The 19,180-nt window shown below is 39.2% G+C and overlaps 1 protein-coding gene across 2 annotated transcripts in view; it reads right to left on the bottom strand.

Annotated features, from left to right (window-relative positions):
* The window catches only part of cntn6 (contactin 6), a 165,949-nt gene that overhangs the window by 61,680 nt on the left and 85,089 nt on the right, over positions 1-19,180 (bottom strand). For both annotated transcript variants that reach the window (XM_020592952.1, XM_020592951.1), the window contains one exon: positions 596-738. In XM_020592952.1, coding sequence (XP_020448608.1) covers positions 596-656 — 61 coding nt within the window. In that variant the 5' untranslated portion in view covers positions 657-738. The remainder of the gene's footprint in view (positions 1-595; positions 739-19,180) is intronic.

Here is a 19,180-nt window from a genome sequence, read left to right as displayed (position 1 = left end):
TGTAAGTGGCAGCAGTTGAACATAAACAAAGACAATTGCATAATAAAACAACGATACATGAACAGGCAAGAGAACATTAATTTTTTCAAATACACTAGTCGCTTTTCAGATGTAAATTTAACATCGATGCACATTTAGTCAGGCGTTCTGAAAATTTTTTTTTAACTATAGTTGCAGTTAATTTGAATTAAAATGTGAATATAATGGTAAATCTTTAGAACAGCATAAAACTGTTTAATTTTATCTTGAGAGACAACATCATCCATGAACATAACAGATAACAACATAACATAACAAGAATAAATTCTAACATCTGGATTTGATGTTCTTATTCTCCCTGAAATGCTGAGCCGAGACCCTAAAACCTGACAGAAGTCTTCAGATTTGGCCATGTTTTGCACTAATTTTACAAATCGGCCATAGTTTGTGCCCACATAAAAAAGCTACTTAAATGAAAATCACCTCTGCATCTGCTATCATTTTCTTTCAAATTAAGTGATAACCTAAACAAGTGTGAGACAGAGGCAAACCCTCCCTGTGAGAGATGTACACATATCAGGTGTGTCATGAAAAGCGACTTGACTTGGCATCTCACCAGCTAGGCACTCTCTGAGTGACAGAAGGATTAACAGTTCCCATGGCAACAACATCTTCATTTTCCAAGGTCAAAGATTCTCCTTCTTCTCATCCAGTTGCCAGAGAGGAGAATATTTCCTGGGCAAATGCTCCTCCGTTTGGCTGTGGGAGAAAATAAGCCGTTGAAAAAATAAGCACAGCGGAGAAGCGAAGGTGCAGTCTACATGAAGCCTACTGAAAAAAGAAAACTGACTGGAACTTATGAAAAATCAGTGAGCCATTAATAATTCATTCAACCAAATAAGCAGAGCCAACATCCCATGCCGAAGGGCCAGCTAGCAGCTAATACTGTGGAGCTGATATTTAGTGTATACATACTGATGTCACACTATCTCCCAGGAGCAAGTCAAGCAAAAAAGCAGCAGCAACAGAGGAGAAAAAAATGTATCGTTATGCTTTCTAAGAGCTGTTGGTTCAACATATTTACTCTAGCAAAATGTGTGATTTATTAAACATACCTATATATCATACTCAGGGAATGCAGGGACAAGGATGAATGCATTCAGACAAACAACTGAAGCTGAAAAAATAAGCCTTCTGTGGCCAAACTGCTCATTCCACTGGTAGTGATGCCAGGATCTATTGCCACTGGTACAGAAATAAAACAAATTAGGCTTTTATTATTTAACCAACCTTCTCAAATAACATTACAAGTACCATGGAGGTTTTATGTGTGTAAAACCTCCACATAGCCTATTAAAGTGAGTTTATCTTTGTGACATCACCCCAGTGATGGGGTAGGGGGGTATTACTTGTATGTGTTGTGGGCAACACATTGCAAATCCTGTTGCTGCAGCTGCTGACTGTTTTGATAAGTAGCCACATCAGTACAGGAACTGATTCCAGCTGTTTTCAGAATCCCAGTATGCACTTGTCCATTTCACCTCAAATGGTATTTTTGTCTCAATTCCCTCCCAAAACCTAAATGTACATACAGAACTGCTGCACCCCTGCTATCTAATGCAGATAAAATATACACAGTAGATATAGCATGACTGACAAAAGTCTTGCAATTTGAGAATTTGTATAAAACATAATGATAATTAAATGTAAAACTGTTTTCATACATGCAGACTTCTAGGAGCTCTAATGAAATCACCCAAATGAACAGCTTTTATCATTTCCTGTAGTAAGTTGTAATTGCAGACAGAAGGATGTAAGATGGGTGTGAAGCAGATTTATTCTGCCTTCCATTATTCATTCTAAGAGGGCACAATGCTGATCATCCAAGTTTCATCTTGTCAGTCATCATTATTGATTTAGTTTTCACTTTTTTTAACCTTCTGCCTTTTGTTTGCCATCCCACCCACAGTCTTGCCAGGAGTCTCAATCAAATATGGAAGGCCTGATCAATAATGGAAGATTTGGTTGATGTCTTATCTTACAAGACTCACTGGGTTGATATATTTGCCTGTACTGGAGAAAACCAAATGGAGAAACTTTATCCTTCTACCAACAGAAGCTGAATTCTTTTGACCTACTCAGGCCTCTGAGAGGGGAAGCTCTCTTCTTTCAGTAAACTGCTGGTGTCTTATAAGTCAAAGGTAGTTTTACATGTTGATTTAAATGCTGGATGAATAGGTGCTAAATGAATGACACAATGCTGCATATGGTAATTACACTTAGCTGCAAGGCTTTTACTTAGGGATCTGAGAAACTTTAAATCAATGTGAAATGTTTTCCAGACACTTTGTCAAAATGCTTATCTGCAATCAATAATGTTATAGGCCAGCACCTGTAAGTCATTCTAAATCAATATGCTTTAAAATTCACATGCACTTGTCAAGTGCCATATGAGCAGAGAAACTCAGAACATGTCAGATCAGACTCAAATGAAAATCTTATCTTGAAAATGCCACTGTGATTTATAAATCTATTATAATTATGTTTATGCCACTTTGAGCTTGAGTTTGAGTTTCAGCAATTGTGAAAGCTTGTAACAATCAGCATTTATTCCTCACCATAGCATGATTAGTGAATCTAGCTGCATTATTTGATGTATAATTTCTAGGTATCACCATTATATCTACATTAATACCCACCGATTCAGTGATTAATTGAAGACATCACTTTGCCACTGCAAGGATGCTTAATGAGGACTTGCAGCCATTGGTATCTAGTGGACTGTGAGGATACAGGAACCATCACAATCTATTGCAGAGGCTGTCTAACCAGCCCCTGCAGCCTTGACATGCTCGGCCCAGTGATCAATGTTAATTTATGTTTGTTGTAGTCATCTGTCCACTTTCACTTTCAAGCTGATCAACTTGATTTCGTCCACTCACACATAAGTCCCTGTTTGTTTAGCATTCTAAGTCAGACTCAAGGACCCTGGGTACATTTAGCCATAGAGAGCAGCCATTATGCATAGTGTGGAAATGCAGAGACCACAGTCCTGTAAGGTATAAGTGAGGAAGCTGGCGCTGTGATCCTGTCAGATTGCAAAACTCTGTTGTAAAGATGCATAGGTCCTCAGCATCCTTGGGGAGATTGTGTTTCTTGGTCACAGTTCAGAAATTTAAAGTAGTTGTTTGTGATCCCCATGATTAATTTATAGACCCAAGGAAAAATACAATGGTAATAATTCTTGTGCCCAGCGGATGGTGGTCGCAGGTGTTGGAAATACCAAATGGGATGAGGCCAGGCTAATGGTGCCTAGAAGGGAAACTGTCAGGGATAATCCCTAATACTGTAACATCTTGTAACACCTTAGCAGAATTAATGCCCCCCACACACACACACCCCCCGGGCCTCTCTTACTAGGTCGTGATATTGAGATAGCTGTGGAGAAATGATTAAACAAGGAATGAATATTGACACAGATAAATGCATGTATCCAGAGTGAAATATTGCCTGGTTTAGTGTTAAGTGATGATTAGTTTCCCACTCTGGAATAGCCAAACCAGGCTGATAAAAAAAAGAGGATGCAGGGTGTCCTGTGAACCCTGGTGAACCGTGTTCCACTTCATTACACTCTGAGTCATTGGTTAGACACGTGACTACAGAAATTAACTTCAGCAGCCTTGTGAGAGGTAATTAAGCCTTTCTTTTTGACCTTCTTCTCTTTTTTTTTGTTTCTTTTTTTGGTGCCATGATCAACATAACATTCAGTAATGAAGATTGAGTCACACAGATATAGACCTAGTGTCATATTATCATGGCTCAGACTTCTAACAGCTTGAAACCTTTGTCCATATAGTAGTAATTATTCAATACATTAATACTAAGTATAACACAGTATGTCCTCATTGTATAGGCTTCAGAAGGTGCCAGGCTCTAAATATCCAGAAAAACCTCCTGACTCAGTCCATCTTTAATCCGATCAGCCACAAGGGAGCATGAGTAGTGCTGCAGCTCAGGTGGCAGACTGTCACTCACTGTGCAAGTGCATATTACACCACTGACTAAGAGAAGGAGGAGAATATTGAAAGCTAACATCCTGTCAATTCAATACAGACTCAGTAAACAGACATGAAATTTTGGCATGTAAACAGTGAAGGAGACCTCTAATGTGAGGTGAATATTAGCTCTCAAAGAAAGAGCACACAAACAACCTGAGCGTCCTTTTGTCAGCTTTTGATTTTACTGGGAGAGAGTTGCAGTATGTTTCTCCACCCTGTAGTTAAGTTATGATGAACCTCACAGCTGCATCCTTTGCATACCTACAGTATAAATGGAACTGTAAACTGCCCGTTTCTCTTTTTTTAGCTTTCAGAAGTAGATGGACACTCATGGTTAATAGACTTACAGCAGGGCAGCTCCTTTCTAAAGCCCTGTGCTTTTGCTTGCCACACCACACTTGAAAAACCAAAACTATTCTATATAAAAACACTGGCATAAGTAGTTTATTACAACTCATATACAGTACATGTTTATTGTTAAGCAACCGCTAGTTTGTGTAAGACCCACCAGTATATAGTGCAGTGGAACCTAACAAGCGGTCTAACCCGTACTTCCCTTAACCATCACCAACATAGCCTCTGGGGTTGACGCAGACTGTCCTGCTTTGTTTTTTCACTGTACTTTCTCTGTCGGTCTCTGTTTAAAGAAGGGAGGGGCTGCTCCTCTCTCACACACATGCAGTCAGCTGTGTGGTGCTTGTAATGTTTATGCTTGAGGTGTGAATGTGCGGACATTTAGCCAATCACCAGCGACTGCTCTGCAGGCATGCCCCCCGGCCATTCCTCGTACTTGATTTTAGTACTACCTCCTGAGGGGTGCGGAAATTAAGCTAAAAAAAACACACATTTCCACAGCAAACTGAGTGTAGTGGCAGAACGTGTGATGTGTGTTACTCGGCGAGGTACGCTTCAGTAGGTTCCTTATAATGGTATAATAGTTCTTTAGCGACAAAGTTCATATAGGCAGGAGGATGGGGTGGATGGATGGGCTTTAACACAGACGACCACTGTTTGTTTCCAGTTTCCAGAAAGTCAATCTTGTTTCTTTTAACTATGACCATTACCATTTGTAATAAGCCATAAAAAATAACTGTGCAAATAACTGTGCATAATGTAATAAAATTGTAATGAAATCTGGAATGTAACAATCTTCCACTATGTCATAAAAATTGTGAGTGCAAAACATAAGTTTATGCACATAATACACTTTGCTCAAGTTGTATAGTAAGACTCACATTAAACACTGGGTGAGATAGGTATGACCCATTTCCATTGGAAAAAAGTTTAAACCAGCTCTCCAGAATAAGGACAATTTGCCAAAGTATTTCACTCTTATAAGACTGCACTCTCAGCGTCACCCAGACAAGTGATTTCTAGAAGCGCTGGATAAAGTGAGTGACAAGGGGAGAGACTATTACATAAAGTCTCAAGAGAAACAAAAGAAGGCCTTCCCTGTCCAGTGAAGCTAACTCAAAGATTAAATCATTGGTAAATAAATACTGATTCATTTTACTGTCCAATTCCTCTTTAAAATCTTTTTTGAACAATTCCACTTCTACTGTACTTACTTTTAAAAGACTGCAAAATCTATTATGCTTGTTAGAACTGTTGTTATAAGAAGTGAAGCATTTAGCACGAGCTGTGTTTATTGTGCCACTATCATGACAACAGGAAACTTCACAAATATAATTTCAGCTAAATTTCAGATCATGCATAAACTGCCATAGTGTCATATACATGTTACAGTGCTCATGCTCCAAAATCTATGTAGGAAAAAACATCTCAGCAAGTAAGAAGAAGAATTTCAGAGCACAAATCAGCCATTAGGTGTGCAGATATTTCAGCAGCTCTGTTGTTGTCATCCTGTTTCCCAGCTTGAGTGTGTTGGTGCAGAAAAATTGATGCCACCACACCAAGGTGGTGGTGATCTATGAACTAGTCTCTTGTAACAATTTGTAGAAGATTTTAACAATGAGTTGGATTTAGGCCACTTAGGTCCAATCCTTATGTTGAGTATACTGTACATACATCACATAGAGTGATCAGAACAACAGCACACACACAAACAATCATATATATCTGTCCACACGCATTTCATGGAAGATGAGATTACTGTATACTACCACATTAATTCATAGCATGTGATAAAGCACAAAGCCCAACAAACAAGCATGTTTCCCACTGACTGAGTATTCACAGATTAAGAGGAATCTACTTGCTATTTCCTCCACAAGTCATTTGGCCAGGGGAGGAGGAGAGGGAGAAATAAGACACACTAGGTTTTTATCCTGCTCCTTCAGTTATGGCATGGGACATGGCTTGATATATTGATCTCACTGATGAAAATGCAAGTGGAGGTTTGGTTACAAATGTCAAAGTAATGCAGAGGTAATAATCAGGTAAACAGGACTGTAGAAACCCCTGGATAAACATTTTGTCAGGATGGGTTTACGATTAACTTTCATTATAACTTTACTGCTGGTAACAGTGCTGTTTCCCCAAATGCAATATTTGTATATGGGCTCACTGGATCAGCATGAGAAGATCAAACAAATTCAGCTCGTGTTTGAACAGACACACCACTCCAACAGAGATCTATTATGTCACATCTATCTTTATCAGTCTGATTTTTTTTCTCAATACTGCCCACATTAATCCTATAATAGTTCTATAGGTGGTATAAAATAGTATATAATACATAATGTATAGTCCTACACTATACAGGGCTGTGATTATTACTCATTCATTATCTCCAAGGACAGACATGTGACTCAGAAATAAAACAAATTTCATGTTTAAATTTCATGTTCATGTTTTATTTCTTGTTTTAGACATGTCACCTTCAAATTTGTAGAAATGCAGAAGCCAAAAAATATAACTTTTTGTTAAGATACTGAACCCAGTGTTTCTCCCTGCTTTACTTATCATGAAAACTAATTGAGCTAACATCACTGTCTAACAACCATAGATAAATGTACTGTAGATGCTGCTTGATCCACTGCTGTTCATTAAGGCAATGCGTCAATGTGCCATGTTGTCTCCCTGTATGTCTGTGAAGGCGGGGAGTCTATCCCCAATTAAATTTACCACTACTCGCTGAATTTACCAAATTCTCCATCAGTTTGGTTTGTTAGACTATACAATACATCACTGCAGGGATAAGCTAGGTGAAAGTATGAGTGACTATGTAATAGTCATCTGAGGTGCAATACTCAAATCCTGGGGTAACATGCATGGTTAATATGCATATATGTAAATTCTGTTCTTGATTATTCAAATACTTGATTCTGTCTATTTTTGGAATACTATACTTGGAATTTATTTATCAGGATGTGTGTGCAGTGCTTGTTCTCATGGTCTTATGCTGTCTGTTCTCTACTTGAGGTACTGAAATTTGTTTATCAAGATATGTGTGTGGTGTTTGTTTCTCATGGTGTTATGTTGTTTGTTCTCCATTGCTGCTGAAACACTGAAATTTCCCCATTGAGGGATCAATAAAGTACCTACCTACATACCTACCTTATAAGTGCCAGAAACCTATTTATGGCATGAGAGATGGATTTTAATATCAAAACATATTTGTAGATAATGACAGTAAAATATCTATAATAAATATTTAAGATAGCAGTAGAGTAGCTTACCCTTTATAATTAGATTCTAACTATATATTTTCCCTGCCGCATTGTAATATGGCTGCAATGATATACAGTAATTTTACTCTATTTCAAATATTGAATTAAGAAAAATCAAACAAACATAATTACAACAGCTACTGATATTATGCATTTTTCTCAAGCTTTACAAGTCTATTTTTAATTACGTTGGCACTGAATTATTTTCTATATTTTCATTTAAAATTGTGAGTCACACATCAACAGTAAATAAAAAATAAATTACATATCATAAATCAACATATCATTTCAGCTCAACCCACTACAACTTAAAAGACGTGCAAATAGGCAAAACACAAGCAAATAAAAAATAAAAAAATCACCAGTTTGACAACACAGGCACAGCATTTATAAAACTGCTGCACAGGTAAGAAGAACACAGAAAGCACAACCATAGTCACAATATATTAGTTTAGAGGAATAATTTCTTACTGTTAAATACTGAAGTCATCCCAGTTGTAACAGTCAAACACTGTAACGTAATTTCTCACCTATGAAATGTCATGTGTTGCTTGATTGTGAGATTTCTTTCAACAGAACATCCAAAAACAGGCCCCAAAGTCATTTTCTACTGCTTGAACAGGCTCGAACCACGCTGCAGACACTTCTCATGCCTGGACAAAACATTTATGTGTATACATCTATGCCTAATGACAGTGATGTTGCCCAGCCAGAGAGAAAACAAAATCTTGACTTCTTTTCACTTTTCTTGGAGTATCACTCTGTTTATCTAGTATTCTTAGAAAGTCAGCAGGTAGTACCTGATGGAGTTTACCTATTGTTATTGGTACAGACAAGTATATGGCTACTTTAAACTTGGAAAATCAACTAGATTCAATTAGAAGGGGAACTACAGGCTTCATAATGACTTCTAGCTGCTCATGCAGCACCTTTATTTTTTTCTTTTATTGGCCAAGTATGTTACACACACAAGCCATCTGTGGTGCCAACTCACACACACACACACAGATACACACATTGATAGTGGTGCTGTCTCTGTAAGGTGCTGACCTGGTCATTGGGGGCAACTTGGGGTTCAGTGTCTTGCCCATGGACACTTCAACATGTGGACTGCAGAGAAGGGGAATCAAACCGCTGACCTTCCAGCTCTATCTCCTGAGCCACAGCTGCCCTCACAGCTTCACTGTGTCTGTAACTATGACCCATTTTAGAGGTAACCTCCTTCAAAGAATGAGGGCTACAAAAGTGTAGCGTTCATATGACTGAAAGGCTACTGTGTTGCGCAACTGTGCCTCCTCCCCAAAGGAGACAGTCCATACAATTAGCCATAAGAGTATATAGGACATGTAGTGTAGGAACAAAGATTAGTCCCGCTTTTCTGAATATGGAAATGGCCCTCCACAAGAGATGACATTTATTAGTAGGAAAAAGTCAGTTATCACAAACATGCACTTCCAGATCACCAAAACTAATCATAATGACCTCAGTGTCTACACTGGCCCCACAGAGGCCATTTACTCAGTGCAATTTGGTTTGTAGCTACACAGACTCCAACAGAGCTATCACAATAAGACTGATTCTGCAGGTGGATAGAGCCCTGCTTGCACTGGCCACAACAAAGAAAACACTCTACATTCAGTAGCTGGCACAACATTGAAAGGGAAATTTGTCTTTTCCTTGAGAAGAGCAAATGGCAAATATTTTTCACTGAGGAGGATTTTTTGGAAAAGCAAGTAACAGGTCTTGGGTATTATGCAAGCGCTGTTGCTTGAGGAAAACATAGACCATTGCTTTAAACAGCTTCCTTTGGGAACTTGCTGGAGAAAGTGGAAACTTTTCAACAAGTGAAATGTATTGAAATTCAAGAGTAAGCTCATTCAAAAGTGAAATATGCTCATCCATGAAATGTTCTGCTGAGCCAAATTTTCAACTGCGGATAGTTCCATGAACTGTTATTCTATTATTTTCTTCTATTAAACTAGTCCAGACCAGGCTCCTGTTTGTCATATTTGAAAATGACATTTACTTGATTATTGATGTTGATGAGGTTGATGATTTCACACTGGTCTGCATTTTTAGGTCTTTAAACATCTTTTTTATATGTCAAGGGGATATTAAAGCTCCAGGTCTAAAACCTACAAAAAATTATGACTCAGCTCTGCAGCCTATGTAATTTCTGAGCTTATTTTATGGGAAATTATTTGTATGTTTCAGTCCCTTTCGCCCCCAAAGTGGGCAGCTGTTTTCTGCAGTGAGTCTCAGCTAAAATCCACTGTACACTACACCTAGCCACCTCAGACATTGTTTTTTTGAACAGAGATGTTGGTTTGGGGTTTTCAAAGGTAATTTTCAGTAGTCTGAGGAACACAAATGACATTCTAGCCATCTCTATGGAATTGCTGTGGCAGATCAGTTTCAGGCATGGACATATCCAGGGTGCGATTTGTGAAAAAATCACAGGGGATTTTTTTGAAATATTTTATTTTTAGTCATGAAAATAAATGAACCAGCAGGTCTACAGTAGATTATGAAGTAGATTATTTTGTCATTTATTTTTTGATTTGCTTTTATGCCATTAATGAATGCAGAGTTGATATACTCTCTGGAATATATGGACCTAAATTTCTAATGTCAGAGCTGGCTGTACACTGAACTGACCTGTCTGCATTGACAGTAAGTTACTCTCAACCCTCTCTCCATTTTGCAGTGTCTCGGCTCAATGTACCCTCTAACCGTAGCCTCAGGCGAGACTAGGTGGTGGATAGCCTACCTGAAGCGAGCCTGACGGGATCTGTTGGAACTGATGGTTTGAACAAAAATTTAGAAATCATGTTCGGGTTCAGGTTGAGTTCGGTCACTACAATCTCATACTCAGGTTGGGTTCAGAAATATGTGACGAGATCCATGCTCTACGCGAGATGTAAGCTTATCAGCCTGTGTTGTTTGAGTCAGCCTGGGAGTTGCCCTGTCAACAGTAATATTTCTAGGATTTGTTTGCGAGGGTCATGTACAATATGATATGCTGATCTGAATCCTTTTCATTTTTCTTTCATTTGGACAGTGCCAAAACTACAGCTGTACAATAAATTATATTTGTGCTTGGTGAGTGACATTCTGAAAAAGCTGTGCACGGAGAAAGGCCAATGGAACCTGTCCTGGCTGTTAGGATCCGTTCGCACCAGTCAGTGTGCGAACGAGGAAAGAGGCGGACCCAGGTAGCCGGCTTCGGTGCATACAATGATTTATTATGTACAGTGAACAAGGGAATGACAAAAACACAGAGGGAAATGATATGTAGTCCTGTAGATACTCCTGGGCTGGTCGACGGTGATGGTGGTTACTGAAGGTAGGGACAGAGAGATGAAGGCAATAGTGGGAAAAGATAGGCGACTGTACATTGACCTGCCTGGGAGGAGAGAGTGGAGCCACGGTCTGGAGGAACAGTCCTTCGGGGAAACACAAAACAGGAGCTGGCTAGGGGATAAATACATACAAAAACAATGACAATGCACAGAGTAAGGTTGGCCTAGTGACTAGAAAGAACTGGCAAGTGACTGAGGAGTGAAACCGGGTAATATTGTGAGCAACCTAATCAAGTGCAGCTGGTGATAAGGGAGTGAGGAACAGGTGAACGTGATTAGTGTTAATGGGCAAGAGAGAGTAGGAAAGGTGAGGGAGGCCAGAGCGGCCGAGCAAACCTGACAAAATTCAGGTTAAAGCTTGGTGAGTTGCTTGTGATTATTTTTGTTTCTATCCATATGAATTTGTGTCACACCGATTAAGCAAAGATTTATCTGAAATTAAACTAGAGTTAATGCAGTTAAGTGTGGTGTGAAGGGAATAAATTGGTTATATTTGCAATGACATTTTCATATGAAAAGATTAGGGCTGACAAAGTTGACTTTAAAGCTGCAGCGTCCTTTAAAAGGGATCAATCACTTTAATTCCCTCTTCATCTGGTTAGAGACTACAGAGAGATGAGATGGCAAAAACACTTTTAAGGATGACCTACCTTGAATTGTTCTTACCCATTACAGAAAAACAAGATCTCCACCAGTGTTACTTAGCATTCTACACCAGACTACTTGATAACTCAAAAAAAGAATTAAAAAAATTTTGGTTTTATTTTAACTTTTGGAATCAACAGTTTAAAGCCAGAATGCAAGTGTATAATCAATAAATTTGCACAATCAATCACAATCACAAAACAATTATATTCTCCTTGAATGAAGCCTTATGGAAATTCAACCTATAGCAAAGTGAGAAAAAAAAAAGACTTTGCACTCGAAGCCACAAACACGGTGTGTCTTGTCAGTCTCGTCGGAAAACAAACTCTCCGAGGGACTAATGTGTTTTATGTTTCTGGCAGCAGCAACAGGGGTTTGCATTTGAATAAGTACTGATTAGTGTACAATAAGCTACCACTGTTGTCCAGACAAGAATTACAGAGATTCTGGCTACATCAGCAAGTAATCCACAGAGCAAGTACCAACACATACATAAATAAGTAAGTGATAAATCAAGGACCATTCAGATCAAATTTTCAATGTCTGAAGTAGAAATGTACTAATTTGGTTTTAGTGTCTGCCCTAATATCCTTTAAGGCAATACTATTGTGATTTAGCACAAATTCAGAATATCAATCATGGTGCATTACTCTGTCATCATTTGTCTTCCTAGAGTCCAGCAGATCATTTATAATGTACGTCATGCTTCAAACTATCAAGATTCCCTCTTCCTGAGTTCCCAGACACAATGTTGGCGATTGCTTCTTTATGGGCTGCTGATACATTACTCACATTTTAGAGACCAAGATGAAAATCTACATAACTACATGATATATTGCCCTCAGTGTAATTTTTAGTAAATCTTCCTGAAATATAATTAAATATGTTGCAAAGCTTTCAAGTTCCTCTATCTCCACAGGCACTGAACATTTATTTCAACCTGTTCCTGTCTGCTCAGGTATCACAAGGCCTGCTGGAAATCTAACTATTGTAAGTTCCCACAGCAAGAGAGTCCTGTTACAGCAGCTGTACAGATTATAAAAAAGAGAGGGAAAATCTTTTCACATTCATTAGAGTAGAACAAATGAATAATTCATGGTTTCAAATTTCAAGCTACCAAATATTCAACTGTGTCGCATTAGGAATTTCCTCTGCAGTTCCAATCCAAAAGATGCTCTAGCCAATCACTGCAAAGAAAAGGAGCCACGTGTCGATGAAAATTATGAAACAAAGGCACAAATAAAGTGAGCTGAATTCATTAGCAAAAGCCACTTCATTATAGCCTTGGGGTGAATGAGATGTTTTTGTAAAAGGTCCAGTGCAACAAGTCTATGTTGCATTTGGTGAAGCCATGTTATTTGTCTAAGCTGCCAATCATAATAAGTAATAAAAATACTTTAGGGACTATCCATATTGTCCAAAGGAGTAAGCCAGCCAAAAGAACCATGTCAGTTAGTTACTACCAGGAGCTGCTCCTGGGAGACAGAGACTCTGTTATCTTTAAAGCTCACCCTCTGGCCTGCAGTCCCTGAATGTGACATATGGACCCCGTTTGCATTATCTGCATAAACACCACCTTCCAGCGCTTGTGTTGTTGTATTTGGATTTTATTATATACCGTAGAGTAGAAATAAATAACTTCAAGGTGGCAATGCATATTTGGTAAATTAATGTCCATCCATCCATTTTCTTTCATGTATCCGAGATTGGGTTGAGGTGGCAACAGGTTCAGCAAGGTAGTTCAGACGTCCCTCTCCCCGGTAACCTTTTCCAGCTCCTCTGACAGGATTCCAAGATTTTCCCAGGCCAGATAAGATATATGATCTTGCCAGTGTGTTCGGGATCTGCCCTGGGGTCTCCTACCAGCTGGACATACCCGGAAGGCCTCCAAAGGGAGGCACCCTGGAGGCATACCAAATCACCTCAACCGGCTCCTTTCCATGTGAAGGAGCAGTGCTTCTATTCCGAGCCCCTTCCGGATGTCCAAACTTCTCACCCTATCTCTAAGGCTAAGTCTTATTCTTTCAGTCACTATCCACGGTTCATGGCCATAGATGAGGGATGGAGCATAGACAGACTGGTAAATTGAGAATTTTGCCTCTTGGCTCAGCTCCTGCTTCACCACAATGGCCCGGTACAACGTTCACATCACTGCTGATACTGCCTCTATCCACCTGTCAATTTCACACTCAATTTTACCTTCACTCATGAACAAGACCCTAAGATACTTAAACTCCTTCACCTGGGGCAGCAGCTCACTCCTACTCCATAAATTAATGCATTTAACAAATAATGCTCTCGGTTGAGTGATGTAAAATAAGCATTCACGTCTATTGTGTACCTCAGGCAGTTAATTTCTCAGTTTCTCAGAGCACCCCCAAAGACCAGATGTGAACTTGCTGTTTTTCATTATTTTGGGTGTTATTTTTCTCTTTTAAGTTGTAGGTAATTTGGGGTGCCCTGATAACCAAATGGTTATAGTACAGTGCGCCATACAAGCACAGTATGTGTGCAATGTCAGTGGTTGGCTGCCTACCTATGTCACAGGTCGACTCCTCCCTCCTTCTTGTCCGCCTCTCCCCAAACCACTTGCCATATAAAAATAATAAAAAATAAATAAATAATGGCACAATGCCCAAGAATGATAAATAAATAAAACATGAGTACATTTGGGTATTGTTGATATTGTGGTTCCAACAGACTGTTGTGGCCCACAACTTTATTGTTTTGATTCATTCTCAAGCAGCAGCAGCAGCTGTTTTCAGTGAAAATGTTCAGATAAACCCTCTGTTTGCCCCTGTCCATCACCAAGTGGCCATTAGACAAAGCTACTCTAGTGACCAGCAGGGGAACATAGCTGAGCCTTTAGCAGCTAAAACAACAAGCATTTCCTTCACGAGCTACTGGAGATCAAAACAGAGCAAAAAGGACAGTGAATATTGAACTCAAACATCTTTTACACTTCTGCATTAAGGGGTTAAGCCATACCTACAGTAATTACTTGTGTAGGCTTTGCATGCCATAGGTAATATTATTGCTCACATGCACCTCATCAAAAGTGTAACTACACAACAAGGCTACAGAGATCCCGTGTGTGTTTTCTGTTCTGATAGTAAAGATGACATGAAGCAAGTTCACAGAAGGTTCAGTTTTCTCCTCCTTTTCATTAACACATCTAGCAAAACCAAAGCCTAGATGTCACGACCCCCACTCTTTTTTCACAGAAACAAAATAAGCATGAAATAATCACAAATTCAGTAATGAAACAAGGTGACACATCCTACTGCTTTCATATCACAAGTACATGAAAGACTATAAACACAGTTCTGCAGAAATCATGCATCTGTCTAGTGTTGTGGTTTAATGTGAGAAACCTGATACTGAACTGTAAATCAACACCTACACCTACATCTACACTGGAACAATCATTATGTGCTGACCATAAAGCAAGTGGCTAGGAACATGACTCCAAATGAATGACAATGTTGCTGAGTTACTGGTAGATGTGTAATCAGGCCAGGCTAGTTCACTAACAACTTCATCAAATCGAGCTTACAAAGTGATAAAACACTGATGTTCACACTGTACCTTGTTCTGCTGCCCCAAGTGGATGAAAACAGAAAACTAAATGTAACTTTAATGTTATGTCATACAGTATCATGCTGATTGTAATGATCCTCTAACACATTCATGAAAGTGACAGTCATTTAGCTGTTGCCAGAAAACTGACACTGCATCTCTGTCTGATCTGGAAATTATAAATCCAAAGACATCTTAATGAAGCTGAATTTGAGTGTTTTAACAGTCAAGCAAAAAACAAAAACAAAAAAAACATCACCAAAGCCAATCAACCTTATCTGTGAAAAAAGAAGGAAATAAAAGAAAGTCACATGTCCTCTGGAAAGAAAAGCTATCCAAATAAAATTACTGTTTTCAGTGCAATGCAATGACAGGCCTGTGTGTCACATAAAAAACACCATAACAAATTATGATAAAGGAAAAAACACCGGCCTAATCATAAACTGCTGATGTTGTAACACCCACATCATCACACCATACAGTATCATCACAGCTACTCAGACTTCTGTTGACACTGCCTGGTCATCTTGCTGGCTGGGCAATTGTGGCTGTCAGTCACCTGAGTAATGTGCGAGACAGCAGTGGTATTTCAGACAAAGGGGAGGGATGCTATCCTCTCTGCTCGGTCCCACAGAAAATGATTTTAGTAAAGATGGGTAAATGACGACAGTTTTTCTTGACAAAGCTTTGACTGACCATCACCGCAGTAGATCAGATTCAAGGTTGTCTAATTACTCTCCTGACATTCTCTGAGTGAGCCTACGAGGAGTTTGTCCGGGCTCATGATGAGATATTTCATTGGAAAATACAGCAGAACATAACAAGAAACACCAATATACAGCTACTACATAAAGAACTGATGCCATTTTGTTGATTCCATGGCTGAATCTCTTCAAAGGTTCCAATAGCGCTTTCTTAGAAGAAGCTTGATGAAGAGCGAAGTCTGCTGTTAGTTCTCAGGAGATCTGAAATGTCACTGAGAACCTGCAGTAATAATCTTGCTTTTAGCTTACATAGAGAGTATTACTTATACCTGTTGCTGTGGAGTCTATAAGAATGGCCCTGTCATGTGCGCTTACAGCAGAATTTGGATCAAATGGATCTATGGCAATGCATATTGAAATCTATTAACTTGTTAAGAAAGAGAGAGATTGTCAAAAGGAAAGATTAGAGCTCTCGACATGTACAAAACGCTCAAGTCTAAATTGAATTTGTGAGGATGAAGAGACCTCCAAAGCTTCTTAACAGAACAAAGGCGAGTGGATTTGGGGGTCTAAGGTACGGTCAGCATCAATTGATAGCAATCCTTCTGCTTAACCCCCACTTTCCACCCCACCGCACAAGCACACACACGCTCTTACCAGCGCAGTGTGCAGGCATTAGTCCATCTGGTGCTCAAGGAGACATGCAAAAGTGAATAATAGTATTTTAAAAAGAATAATGGTACAGACATATTAAACAATTTATACAATGAGTCTTTCACCAAATAAAAGAAAGGATGAATGGCTGTTAAATTTCATTATGGCCAATGTTTTGTTGCAAAGGCTAAATGAACAGTAGGGACGTGATAGTGCCCTTGATACTGTGTTAAGATGTTAAAAAAAAAACACTACAGACAAGCCATAAGTATAATACATATATGAATATTCTAAATGTAACACAGCTGACAAATGTAGTTACACTGCATCCATGTTCAGCATTATGGCTACAGTGTTCTGTGCATGTAATCCAGAGCAGTACATGTTGTTATCCCTGTTTCAGCTGCTCCACATCGTTAAGATCACCACAGTGGGCTACTGTGATTTGCAGATGTAATTTGACAAGTTTTGAGGCCGGGTGCCCTTCCCAATACAACCCTCCCATTTATGCAGGCTTTGTACCGGCACATGGAGTGGACTAGTGCCTGTAACCCCAGTAGCTGGGTGTAGCCACCTGGTGTTCCTACGTGGTCCTTCATCTAAGTACTAACCAGGCCCAAGCCTACTTAGCATCCCAGATCAGGCCTGACCAGGGCAATGCTCCCAACGACATCAGGTTAAAAAGACAGAGAGATGAATGTCCAATTAGAAGCTGTCAGTTATTAAGCAGAAGAAGAAGACAAGAAAACTAAGCCTCCATTGACTGGATAATAAAAAAAAAAAACATATCGTGGCCACAGAGAGACAAGAATTAATTGGACAAATCACTTACGCCAGGGGTCAGAGTTAATTTTGTCAACAAAGACTTTGGCAAAACCTATTAGTTTGACCCACTGTTTTATGATGAACACAAAAATAAAACTAAAACAGTAGAAGCACTACAGAAAAATACATTATATTTTTTGTCAGCAAATAAAAATCACATGATGAGCTTAAAGACAGACAAATGAACTAATTGCTGTTTTAATGCATTCAATGGCCTGCACTGACTGCATTTTCATTCATATATATTTCAGGTTGCTCTTAAAAGGAGTACTATAGGTATTCCACGATTAATGTCTGTAGACCGTCCAAATTATCCTCGTCTCAAACCAAACTCTAGCAGTTAGTATTTCAGTGAACAATGAGTGAAGCTTCTAAATTATTTCAGTCCTCGGCAGTGAATGGCTCAGGTACCATAGCTGTGGTAATGCCAGGTGAGCCGGAACGCCTAGACGAGATTAGATTATATGGTTCAATTCAAACAGACAGCTTGGAAACTGTATTTACTGAAAAACAGTCAGAAAAGAGGGTCATGGACACGGTCTGAGAACAAGTAAACAATAACTTCCATTAATCCTTCAACAAAAACAAGTCTGAGAACAAGTAAACAATAACTTCCTTTAATCCTTCAACAGAAACAAGTTGTCTCTGTTGTCCCTTCCAGCAGTTTGATTTTTCTGCCTCTGCCTGCTTCTCTTCCCCATCCTTAAACAGCGTACAGCTCTGGATGGAAGTCTGTGGGACAATATGATGACCAGATGCAAAGAAACGTGACCTGCAACTCGGAAAAAAATAGAAATCCACCGTCAGTTCAACCATGAGCTGTTGTGCCGTGTATCCTCGAAACGTGTGCCGCTGACGCACGTGAATGAGGACCCCTTGAGAGGTGGCCATAAAATATGCCAGAAAAAAAAAGCTTTATATTTACAGCATTTCGGGACATTGTGAATATGAAATTTACCATATGAAATGTTATATTTCAAATAAGGATATGTAAATGTTTCTACTATTTATTAGTGACAACTAGGGAAGTTGAATACGGTCGGTGTAGAATCGAGCGTTTTGATTGGCTGATAGGCTCCAATACCTTATATGTACAAGAGCCGATTGGTTATGATCATAAAGTGATGTTGTCCATGTCGGGCGTTACTCTACATAGCAAATGCTTCAGTGTTAGTTAGTAGTACAGAATATTATAAAATTGTTGCGAGTTTCCGTGATGGAGGTTGTCCTCTTCGGGCTCTTCTCTTCGGAAGATGAGGAGTTATACATTCTGGATTGCATGGCTTACTGTATGATTTTCATGGCAGTCGGGGTTTTCGTTATTTTGCTTTTCGAAAAGCTCCGATATGGGCGATATAGTGACAGCAAATATGGATTTCCAGTCAATGCCAAGTTTGCCTGGTTCGTTCAGGAGATGCCTTCTTTCTTTGTGCCTCTGTGTCTGTTAGTTTGGGCCAGCCCCGCGAAAACCTCACTATTGCCCAACCAGCTGCTCATTGCCATGTATATTTTCCACTACGCCCAGAGGTAGGCAAACACGCTTGATTGAACCATGACGTCACAAGGTAGCACAAAATGTTACTTTATCAGCAAATTAACTACGTGATGTGGCGTGGATGTGTTCAGTACCTCCTCTCAAAGAAGATGAGTAATATATGTTACAATATACTATATGTTCATTGCATTTTATAGATCTGAATATCACTAATATTTCCTCGACAGCATCGACAGCCTCGACCGGT

Source organism: Monopterus albus, unplaced genomic scaffold, assembly GCF_001952655.1.
Source record: "Monopterus albus unplaced genomic scaffold, M_albus_1.0 scaffold18.1, whole genome shotgun sequence".
NCBI lineage: Eukaryota > Metazoa > Chordata > Actinopteri > Synbranchiformes > Synbranchidae > Monopterus > Monopterus albus.
Note: the sequence above shows the minus strand (reverse complement) of the source record. Positions and strands in the feature narration are given on the sequence as shown.